At 40.2% G+C, this 12,066-nt stretch overlaps 1 protein-coding gene across 2 annotated transcripts; it reads right to left on the reverse strand.

Moving 5' to 3' along the window:
- Positions 1-1,040: 1,040 nt before the first annotated feature.
- LOC130701684 (uncharacterized) lies at positions 1,041-7,370 on the reverse strand. 2 transcript variants are annotated; one of them, XM_057523627.2, is made up of 10 exons: positions 7,115-7,370; positions 6,556-6,960; positions 4,851-5,103; positions 3,905-4,233; positions 3,630-3,839; positions 2,942-3,568; positions 2,317-2,872; positions 1,949-2,256; positions 1,672-1,887; positions 1,041-1,602 (listed from the first exon to the last, which is right to left on the reverse strand). In XM_057523627.2, exons 3-10 carry the CDS (start codon positions 5,065-5,067, stop codon positions 1,426-1,428), a joined length of 2,640 nt encoding a protein of 879 aa, XP_057379610.1. In that variant the 5' UTR covers positions 5,068-5,103; positions 6,556-6,960; positions 7,115-7,370; the 3' UTR covers positions 1,041-1,425. The 2 variants fall into 2 exon arrangements, with proteins under 2 accessions (XP_057379610.1, XP_057379609.1); XM_057523626.2 differs by having other exon boundaries at positions 1,041-1,608; positions 7,115-7,364.
- Positions 7,371-12,066: the final 4,696 nt, after the last annotated feature.

Genomic DNA, 12,066 nt, shown 5'->3' on the forward strand with positions numbered 1-12,066 from the left:
AACTTTTGTTTCTGTTCGAAATGGGTTGATGCTACCTGGACATTCCCAGTGGGTGAAGAACATCATTCACCTAAAAAGAATTACCATTTATATTTGGTGGCAAACAATACCAAACAAATATTTGTACTTTAAAAGAAAATCTTAACATGGACAATTATTCGCAAAGCTATCAAACATTTCCTACATCTTGAGACGGAAACAAGAAATTTTGCACACAGCAACAAATAAGCTATAAAAATTGGTAGTTCAGAAATTCATTAAACACAATACTTTATACTCAACAAGTGTTGCATTTGCCATTTGTTCATCCATTAAATAATTTCACACTCTATAAATGTGTCAATAAGAGTTACACTTTGGGAAAACTCCATTTTTAATGTTTCCAACAATCATTATTGCTTTCTAATGCGAATGAAATGCATGATGATTTCCAGTAACAGCTAAATATCTTGGGTTTTTACAAACAAACCAAGCTCATCAAGATGGCACAAAATGTCTCAAAGAAATGAGCCATATTAAAAAATGTAAAATCAATTATTGTCACAGTTCCAAAGCTGGAAACATATTTTTAAAAAAATAAATAAAATCTGTTGTAAACTACATAGCTCTTTTTTTTTAAGGGAAATGCTGCAGCGTTCTAATGGCTACCTTCATTTTCCTTGATGTAATAGAATACCACTCTGGGCTTTTTTGTTTCATTTCACATTCACAGTTGAAAACCTGCTATGTTTGAATGAATAAACATTTATAATACCTACGAGGAAAATTTTTGGCGGTTCCATCAATTATTTCAATACACGACGTCATTTTCCACGTCGTCTTTGCAAGCGTGCCAAGCAGCAAATGCAAGTTGGCGTTAAAGACTGTTCTAAAATGGCGTACGTTCTAGTTCTTGCCCTTTGTTACCCTTACCCTTACTCAGGTACAAGGTTGCCGTTATCAAGGCAATTTCGCGCCAAACTGGACGCTTTCCCGCCTTTAATTTAGAGTCGTTGCCGTTCGGCTATTGGTAAAATGAATGCAAATAGGCGCCAAAAAGATTAGCAATATGGTGCTATTTTATCCATTTCTCACATGCAAACCTCAACATTTCAGTTTCAATAAAAAACTTCTATGCTAAACACCACAACAGACTTGACCACCTGTATGATTAAAATAATGTTAACATAATCAATCATTCACTGTCTTACATCATATTTGCATATTACGCCAGATTGTGATAAAAAAAACTTGAGAAAATTCAGCCAATGTTCCAGCCTCTTCTGAAACGTAAATAATAAGAGAAAATGTCGATGGTACAGAGTATGTTGTAAAATCGGAAACACTTTCAAAAATTCCTGTGATCAAATACCGTTTTCTCATTGTTTTGAGCTTCAAACTTTTGGAATAGTCTAAAAATATGGGTCCCATTAAATGCTGCGTTTTTCACATGATAACACACGGCATGGCACAGCAGACAGGCAGGCAGATGGGAATGACAGCAGCACCGCCAGCTCCAGCTTTGAATTTCGTATCTGATTCTGATCCACCAGCAGAATATTTTGCAGAATATTTCATTTTGCCTTTGGATCCTCCTCCCATTGACATTGAATGCGATTGCGACTGTTGCTATTATTGAATAAATTAAATACGAAAAATAAATACGAAAATTTCTGAAAGAAAATGAGTTACCATTAAAAGTGGGGCTTCAGGGCTCGTTTTTGCAAACATTTCGTTCGTTTCGGGTGGATAATAAACAGGTGGAGCGCTAGCGCCGTTCATAGTTGACTTTTTAGGCGTCTCGACGAACAAGGATTGCTTGGGTATCGGCGCTGGCCCATTAGACTCGACCAACGGAGCAGTAAAAGGCGTAGGATCAGGTCCAACGCGCGGAGTCGACGTGTATGGCTGCAAAAAATATATGCAGGATGAATAAATTCCAAGATTAAACGTGCGGTCAACCACGTACCTGGTAGGGACCCCCGTTAAACGTATCCATCAAATCATCCAGTTTTTTGGGTGGCGACTGTAGTCCAGGATCTATTTCAGGGCGTCTAATGGTCGGCAAAGGAGAACCTCCTATGCCTCGTTGATACATTTTTGGTTTAAGAGTAGTCGGTACGGCATAAGGACTGGAAAAAGGATCCTGTTGATTAGGAATCGGTGGATTTCTTTTAACAAGACCCTGCGGGATAAGGGGATGCCTGGGAACATTGCAGATAGGTTCCGAAGGCATTTCAGCTTCCGTCATGTAGCCTGGATAGTCTGGATGATGAGCTAAAATATCGAAATTGATAGATATTAGAGCGCAATTATGAATCCATGACATATTTTTACCAATATTGCATAATAGTTCCGGATGGGAAGGAATAAAACAGTAAGGAGCGGCTTCTCGATCTTCAGGGCCCATCATATCTGGATATTGCGGATGTGTTTGGATATTGCACAATCCAAACGGATGGCCAGGGACATCGCAAAACGGTTCCGTCTGAGGCTCAGTGAGCGACATGTAATCCGGATACTCTGGATGGCCTGGTATATTGCATTTGGATGGGTTTCGGTCGTGCGGATGGCGTTCTTTATCGGAATTGTGGATGGGGTGCGACGGAACATTGCAAATGGTTTCCTTGTCCGCTAGAGAACAGCCTGTCGTAAAACCAGGATAATCTGGATGACGGGGAAAGTTGCACTGCAAGGCAGGATGAATTTTGATATTGCAGACGGGATGCGCCTCCTGTGATCCCGGTGGGCAAGGAGGCGAAGCCGCATACAACGGGAAATTCGGATGTTTCTCTACATTGCACATCGGTTGCGGATGTTTCGCAACATTGCACAATAGCCCTGATGATTCCGGAATAATCCGAAGGTTATACAATGGAAAATCTTCATGATCCTACAAAAAGGGGGAAATAAATTTGTAATACTTTAATCAATCGAGAAAAATAATTAAATAAACAAATACCGGAAAATTGCATATAGGACTATTGAGTTGGTGGTGCGACAGTGATTGAATTCCAGCAGCTCTAATTTGTTTTTGGCTAATTCGAGAATAATCAATAACGTGAGCATGATGAACAGTCGACGATAAACTCGACGAACTGATGGACGATACTGATTTCAGTCGATTATCTGGCGTGGCGTAATGAACTGGCATTTCATTAGACTCGGATGTTTTCGCGTTGCTGCTATAACTATAGAATTGCTGTCTACTACTGCTGCTGCTAAACGTGTTGCTTTCAGTAGTTCCCGACTGCATCACGACTGGGTTTGTTGAATGAACCTGCTGAGTCGACAATTGCTGATGATGAGCTTGGGCCGTCCGACTGGTTTGCTGTGCTTGCACGTTCTCCCTTTCGGGCTGAGCCGATCGTGTGGCCATTTGACTGACTCGCATAAGATCGCTGAGAGCAGAATCGATTTCATCTGGTCCATATCCTAGCGGCTGTTGTCCAGTAGAAGATGTTCGAACAACTTGAGTCTTTTTGACGATCGTTTCCACTTCGGTTAACGGGCCGCTTTTATTGTTATTCGTGCTCGTTTCCGAGGCGAAATTGTACGCTACTCCTCGGCTGCTCCACGCTTTAGCTCTCTGCCAATACAAATCAATGTGCAATGTGTGTGATAATGAGCTGCAATGTTAGATCCTTTACCTCTGAAACAGATGAAGGAGTTGCCTGGAAATCCTCATCGAATGGCTCGTCATCGGCTGATGTGGCCGAAGGCATTCCAGTAACGAACGCATTGCCATCGTGTTTTCTATTGGCCAAATGATACTCGGAGTATTGCCGTTGCTGGGAACTTTGAGAGCGAACGCTGCTGATGCTGCCACCTCTCGACAAACCGTTGCTGAACGCTCCTTCCTATTTTCAATGTAAACTAACGTCAATATACGAAAGCAATCATTGCATGATGGAAAAAGATTTACGTTATAAGATCCTGCAGTCGACTTTAGGGCAATGCGTTGTTCGGGCGATTGGGATCTGGCATCTCTGATGGATGACACTGGACCCATGTCCACTGAAGGATTGGATGCGACAGAAGAACTATCAAACATACGGCAACCAGATGCTGTGCGATGATGTTCTTGACTTGTGCTACTAGAGCTGACAGTTTGCCTGGACGATTGTTGATGGGAGCCGGAAGTTAGAGTGTAGGAGGACGACGACACATCTTTCCCGCCTCCTGCTTCTATCCGCGTCGTTCCCGTTTTCCGTTGAGGCGATATGCTCAGTTGCAGTTCATCCAGCATCCGATCTGCAAAATAGAGACGAGTACGCAGCAATAGAAGAAAATTAGTCAACTATTAATGACTTTAACATAAAAAAAAAAAAAAAGGATCCATATCAATAAAAGACTGCAAATAAAAGTTAAAAAGAGGCTAGTAAAAACAAAAGCCAAACTAATGTAGGATAAAAAAAAAAAAAAAAGAGAGAGCGGGGGAGGGGAGAATGGCGGCCGTAGAAAGTCAAATGAAAAGGTGAAGTGAACAAAAGAGACCGACACAAATTCCAAGAATAGATCACGACTTGTGTAGAGGGTCGCCTGTACGTGCATCAGTACCCCAACTGAGCGGAGAAACAAAAACCGACGCAAAAGTACGGACAAAGAAATTCTACTAAAGTGTAGGCAAATGACTTGGCAAGGTTAAACAAAGAAATATCCTTGGTAGATTTGAACAAGGCCAAAATAAAATAGAAATGTATAAGATAAAAAAAGAAGGACTATCAAAGTCACGACGAAATCACTAAAAGGCGATATCGCTCTTCATTTTTTTTTTTTCCTCTTTGCAACGACAAATTGAAAAGGATTGGGGAAAGTACCAATTAAAATTCGTAGATTATTTCCAAAAGCAAAATAGACAAGAGTCAGACCTAACTTTTGATCCCATTCAGAAGCCGGATACAATGGCTGGTGGAGTTGTGTTCGATGATGATCATCTTCCTCCTCTCCTTCATCATCCACCTCTTCATGTTCAAAATCTGTTGAATAATGTTGCTGCTGCTGACTTTGAGTCCACGATTGCTGCTGATGATGGCGGCTACTGCTCATCGACGAAGACGAATAATGATGACGAACATCTCCAGACATTGTTGGAATTTTTCGGTTTTGCCTCCGCTCTTTCAACTACATGAATGAATTAGATATTTAAAAAAAAAAGTGAATTTTTAAAACGATTTGATAGTGTTGTAACATAAAAGGTGGGTACAACACGTGATATAAACGATCATTTTGGTTGTACTATGAGCCACCCACCCCAACGCATATGGAAATCCAAAACGATTGAGTTATTCATCAAAGACTGATGCTGACCGTAAGCAAAACTCGTTAGCATTGGTTTCATACGTCCCTGCACGCACACCAAGTTCAGTTTCAATCATTTCAACGACCCGGCTAAATAAATGAATTTAGAAAATTACACGCAACTCGCTCGCATTTAGCTCAATAGCACATCATTTGAATCTACAAACATCACAATACATCAACCACGTTGAGGTTGCCGACGTCTGATTTTCGAAACGGTTCAGCATATTAAGCTACGAAGTTAGCATAGTACGTCAACAGTTACAAAGGAACGCCACCGCCCATAATCCCCCTATACATATGGAGGAGGGGAATATATTAGTCAAAACTTTGTTTTCTTTTTGCATTGAAATGAGTAATGAAATAAGGTAGGGTTGAGAACACACTGATGGCTGGCCTTGGGCATCCATCACGTACATCGGCCGCATGTAGGAAGTGTCTCCCCATGTGTACCTGCGTATGCCTACACGCATGAATGTATGACCATTTCGAGTTATAAACAGATGAAAGATCACACCGCCGCTATTTCAACATTCAAATTAAGAGAAATGCTCTGACGGCAGAGAATTCATACAACCCCGAACAGCCCTTGGTTGAGGGGAAATATTTTAAAATTGAGTTATCGACGATTTTGGAGGAATTTTTTGTCGAGGGTTGGAAAAATAGGGGCGTCGCAACGTCGAAGCGAAAAACAAAGAAACTGTTGGTGAAGGGAGAAACTGTCGATGGAGGCTGAGAGTCGTTGAGAGATGCGACGGCACGCAATCTAATTTTAAACCAGATGGGGTTGGGTCAAAGTAACTTGCGTGAAAAACGAGGCGAACGTCCTTGTTTGTAGTAATACAAAGATGACAATAAGTCGAGGCTCATCTTCAAATCCATCCAACAACACGACAGAGAGAAATACCTCCCTCAAAAACAATGCCATTGATAATTGTCTTGTACGGAGACGAAAAACGGGAGTCAACAAAAGGCACAACCTTTAGGTCGTACATAGAAGCAAGGCCGTGTATGCACAGCTTTCCCATTCTCTCTGTCTCTCCCGGTGCTGCCTATCAGACGAAGAGACGGGGGCAACTTTAGTCCAAGGCTATGACCAAAGATGGTCTGCACTGCCATAGGCACCGTATCGCTCTCTCTCTCTCTCGTAACAAATATCGAGTAAGTTTGTTTTCTTCTTTAATGACGCTACAGAATTTTTAAGTAATATCATTCAAACCCATTAAATGCAATCATGCAACGATAAATGTAATTAAGATTGCATGAAAGTTGTACCTGTTGATCTCGAGCTGCAGGATCAGATGAAAATATCCAGCGCCCTTGCAAAGGTACGAGGCAGTGATGGATGAATATTTAGCACGTCCACACGGCCAGGTGCTGGTCATGCGCCCCAAAATGAACGACACTATGGGCTGATGGATGTATTTGCAACAGTTGTCTGCCACAGCTGCGCTTTCCCTGGTGCGGATCAACGAGACAGCGACGAAAGATTTAAAAATCCCAAACAACGTGAGCGAGCGCGCTGCTCCGGACGGGACGAGGACGAAAGACCAACTGGCAACCCACGACTAGGTTTCTTATCCTTTTTCTAGACGTCGATTTCCAAGAGGCACGCATACCTCTACATGGGCGGAAGAAAGCACTGGAGATTGAGTAACAATTTCAACTCATAGTGTGGGTCTAAGGAAGAAAAAAAAAGAAGGTGAGATGTGCTTATTTGGTGTTGTGTTTCTCAATCATCTTTTGGTGGAAATTCCTAAAATTGTCGATAAACTAACGCCTTCGGTTAGTGCTAATAAGATACCGCCGGTCGTCATAAAAGTTATGTTTGTACCATCATCAGCCAAGTGGAGAACTCGTTGTGTCTGAATCTTCCAAACATTTTTGATCTCGTCCATTCATGCGTTCTTGCAGTCGTGATTCACGCTTCATGACCGTTATCCCCCCCTCACAACATAACCGAGATCCATAGCGAAGGCGGCTATACTTGGATGTTTATGGGTCTGTTTTCCCTTTTCCGAACACGTTGTCGTATATAGTCCTCCTCCTCGATACTTGTTCGTTGACTCATCGGCCACATGCAACGCGTTCGCAGGAGCGACGATGCTGGATGGCTATGCTGTCCTAGATAATAGCAAAAAGGTAAAGGGAACTTATGATAAATGGTGCTTAGGAACACTTACCACACGTCATTGAAAATGGTTGGCAGCCATGTAATTTATGTATCTGGGTTGAGATAGGAAAAACAAAAACAAGATCTATTAGGATGACATTCAACAAACCACCACATAATTATTAAAGCAAGAAACGAAATTCAAACGCTCTTCACTGTTAGCAAATCAATTTCGCAAAATAAAAAATGGTCATACTCAACTTAAAAATTCATCTCGATTTCTCATTCTGATTCTATTTACTGCTATCCGACGGTGCAGCATGCAACGTTCCATATTTGGAGGACGCTGTAATCCATACCTTGAAGAGTAAGAAAAAAAAAGGTAACCGAAAATGGGAATGGAAACGCGTGGGTTTCTGGGTATATATTTTTAAATTGCCAAACTAGAGCCAAAGTGAAATTGTCAGTCGTCTCTGAGGCGATAAAAACGGGTGGACGATCGATCAATCAAGGTGATTCGTAGGGACATTTACTGGATCACGAACAGCAACGCCGAATGTTCACAGACAGGAGTTGGTCAAGGTCCATTCGCGGATACTGACAATCTTTGTAGACGATGAGCGTCAATCAAAAAGGTTTGCATTGTAACAAGCGTCGAGCACACGTCAAAAACAGGTTGTTGAAACTCTGAATGTCTACGATGACGACCCACTTTTTTTTTTTTTTTTAACTTATCACAATATTCCCCCAACAGCATCCAAACAGGCACGCATTTCTGTTATGATTTTTTTTTGAGGGAATATTTGGGGGCCAGCGAACATGTACAAGTGTGAACGTTATTGCTGCACACTCAGCATCAATAAGAGAACGAGAGGAAAAGTGGGTCATGAGCTTAAACGACCTCCGTTTTCGATGCCGACATAAACAATTGGAAAAACGATAAAACGCGCAAAAATAAACGGTGAACTAAAGAGAATTAAAACAGAAAATCAGAAGACGAATACGATCATTCAGACGCTATCAAACCCCGAACAACAGTTAGCCAAATAGAGATAAAAGGTTGCGCAACAAGCAAGTGGTTCAGGTGAAAACTGAAAGCAGAAGACGCTAGACAGCAAGTGGATGCAAGTCAAGGACGTTCAACTCTGGTGGCCTTAAGCGACGAAGCCGAAAGATCGTGACCAGCAAACGTCACGTTCCTTTCATTCTACAAGCTTTTGTTATTTACTTTTTTAATTTTTCTTTTTACGTCCCACCTTCTTCATATTTGCGTATTGCGCATTGTTTCGGGGGCTAATTGAACTCCGTCATTATTTTGCTGTTGGCGGCAATTTAACCATAACGAAAAAAAAAAATTATGTTATCGTTCGCAATCTGATCAATTAAGCCGCATTGGAAATTTCAGATAATTACTATCAGGAACGGAATGAGTCTAAGCTACCAAGCCATGCAAAAAGAAAGTGGTGATACTTTAGTAGTGCCCGAATAATATAAAATTAGCCAGTTCATTAAATTCCAACAGTTAAAAAAAAAATCTCCCCCTATTTGAGCATTAGTCACTGCCCGTCTTCTCCTTTCCACGCATTTCATGAAAAGTACGGTCTCAAAGTCTCATCTCCTTATTAGGATATGTCTAACAACTTCTTTCTGCCCACAACACGATGAACATTATTTATTAGTTACCTTCGGGATATTCGCCTTCTCAGTTCTGAAAGGAGATCCATCCAGCGTCTTACACACTACAGGTGGGCACAGTGGGTCAGGTTGAGCACATCCGACCCATCATCTTAGCATATGCTTGGCAACGAGATAAGATCCGATGACGCCATGGGCCATGTCGTCACCAAGTGAGAGCTACAAACACCTACACAAACTTTTGAAAGCTCACCACCTGAATGAGAAGCTGGCGAAGATAGACATCAAGACATCAGAGAAAAAAAAAAGGAAGGAGAGGCCATTAATTCAAACAAAATCAAAATGTTTATGATGATTGGTCATTACCTTATTGGCCAGAATGCAACACAGATTAGCAATTGGTGCATTATCGGAGATGATTGTCGCTTTCGGCTAATTCGGTGCTCTATATCCTCCTATTGTGCGAAGAATTAAATAGGGACAAAATAAAGTTTCTAATAAAATTCGAGAAAACATGCTAGGGCTCTAAATATTTGTTATGCGCAAGAAGGACCAATTGTTCAAAAAATCAGGAGGTACTAAACCCAGAACATAAAATTGGGAATAAGAAAAGTGTGACCAAGAAAACAACAGTTAAGAAGCGAAACAAGATCAAACGAAAAGTTGCTATATCACACTTATAACACAAGACAGATTTGTAGTATCCGATTGCATTTTTGATAGGCGTGTAAGGCCGAAAAACTAAACAAAAATGGACGAACGTAGCCAGCTGTTAACTGAAGTAATAACGGACCACTTTAAATTTCTTTTTGGTAGTCGTGCAAAAGGATGAGACAATCAACGGTACATATTGGGAATTTCTTTGTCTTCAGGGCAATAATAAAACACTGCTTTTTATCAACATTTTTTCTACTGAAACAAAGCTATTTTAATAATTAGGACGACAAACAAAAGCTGTGTACCCGTATTAGCTTTTGGCTTGACAACCATCACAACTCTTTTTAGACAATCAAGTTAATTTCTGAACTTATTAAAGTCACTTAACAGCATATTACATTTATCCAGGTTTCATTGTAATAAAACTCATGGATTACTGTAATCTTAAACCTACAATAGTATCGAGCCTAAAAAGTTGTTACCTAACTGGTAGTTCATGTATTTGGCACAGCTTATCCTCCTCATTGGTTCAGCAGCAGAAGAACACGAGATGTTTTCAGGTTGAAACATCTGTTGTTCTATGATTGTTAATGTAAATGGAAACTCAATAACTGTCAACAGGTGAAACCCATATGTAACAAGACTCACCTATGACTTCAACACGTGTCCTAGTGGTAAGATTCCAAGAAGTTTATTTGTAGTGTTCCATGGACTAGTGAGGATAAATGCCAATTGAGTTGTTTTCTTACTGAGATGCTGTTCACATTTTATTACCTGAAGTTATGTAACAACTCAGTAAAGGCTTTTTCAAAGTTCATTAATAGAAAATATTTTAAAATAGCCTATTGGTAAATTACTTGCATTTTCAGTGTCTTCTCAACAGCTGCCTCCAGTGCTGATTGCTTTTAATTTTCATCACAATTTACAATGTGTGATGTTTGTACATTGGCTCTTTCCACAGTTGAATTAACTTAAATGATCATCAAGATAGGACAAAATCTTTTTCAAGCGGTTCAAATCCATGGTAAAAAATAAATTTTCATTTACCAGGATTGCCTAGTATTTCAACTTGTAACCACCAGAATGCAGAATAACTAACAGAGAAATCAATTGAAATTAAACCAATTACGAACTTAAATACTAAAATACTACAACTTACTTGGAAATTGTTTTACGTGTCCTACACCTGCAAATAAAATAACTTTTAATATGCCATACACATAATGAGATACTGCTTTTTAAATGCTTTCTTTCATTAAAACAAATGAGTAAAGGTCAAGGCAATTCATTTTCGTGTTCAACATCCAGTTTTCAACGGACGAAACCTGATAATTTAGGAACACATCTACATCTTGACCAAAACAAAAAAAACACATTGAATGTCTGCTTTTTTGCAACAAAACTGTAAAAAAAGGGGATTACAAGTAAAATACTGATTTTCAATTAAGGAATTGGACAGATAACTTTCAAATTGATATCCTAAAACCACTTTCAAAGTTCTTGAATTGATCACTCCAGTCTATTCTACGTTTTTTTAATAAATTTTTTTCCTGCTTCATTTAATGTGCTTTTTGGTGTTGCCCTAACAACAATGATCAATATTCTATTTAAGAGTTGAACCAGAATAGCATCTAAGGTGGTCATCTCTATTACCACCGTCACTCGGACGGTGAAATTTTTTTCCAACACATTAATTATAATAAGAAAATTCGTATAACGCTAGTAATATTGAACACAGTATTAATCCTAAGTTAAAAAGATTAACGAATACTATTTACCTGAGGTCTCATTCCTTATAAAAAGTGAGACATCTTCGCGGTTAAAAACAAAGTCGTATAATGGCGTAATTTATGCGTCCGATGCCAAATTTACGAAAAGGAAAAATAAAATGGTGTTGGCATTTGGCAACCTTGGCAGATGGCTAGGGCCGGCGCCAATCGGCATCTCTACTCTATAAAGAAAGGATAACGGGCAACTATAGTGGCCCTTTTGGCAGACTGAGGGTGGGTGGACGGGCAGAAACTGTGGGGAATCGACGGGCAAAGGCAAAGAATTGTTGAACGCAAAAAAAAAAATATTTAAATAATATAACAATAAAGATTCGAACCCGTGAAATCAGCATGGCATCCGCGAACTATACCACAGCGCCATACACCACTTACAAATACCACGTACATATGTACATAATGTACCTATTTGAACGGGTGACACCCAAAGTAAAATTAGTTTGGAATGTGCGGTCCTGGCACAATGGCTATAGCCCTCGCTTGGCACTCAGAAGACCCGGGTTCAAATCCCGCCACCGCCAATTTCCAAGCCATTCAAGATCTGCTCCCCCCACCCACTACCACCCATCATTGAAGATTCTTCACAACGGATTC

Source organism: Daphnia carinata, chromosome 2, assembly GCF_022539665.2.
Source record: "Daphnia carinata strain CSIRO-1 chromosome 2, CSIRO_AGI_Dcar_HiC_V3, whole genome shotgun sequence".
Taxonomy (NCBI): Eukaryota; Metazoa; Arthropoda; class Branchiopoda; order Diplostraca; family Daphniidae; genus Daphnia; species Daphnia carinata.

Excerpts from the sequence above, each read along its gene's own strand:
- LOC130701684 (XM_057523626.2), bottom strand. The coding sequence starts at position 5,067 with ATGTCTGGAGATGTTCGTCATCATTATTCGTCTTCGTCGATGAGCAGT. Across the intron at positions 3,569-3,629 it reads CTCCTTCATCTGTTTCAGAG|AGAGCTAAAGCGTGGAGCAG; the intron begins GTAAAGGATCTA and ends TTGTATTGGCAG. Across the intron at positions 2,873-2,941 it reads GTCCTATATGCAATTTTCCG|GATCATGAAGATTTTCCATT; the intron begins GTATTTGTTTAT and ends CCCTTTTTGTAG.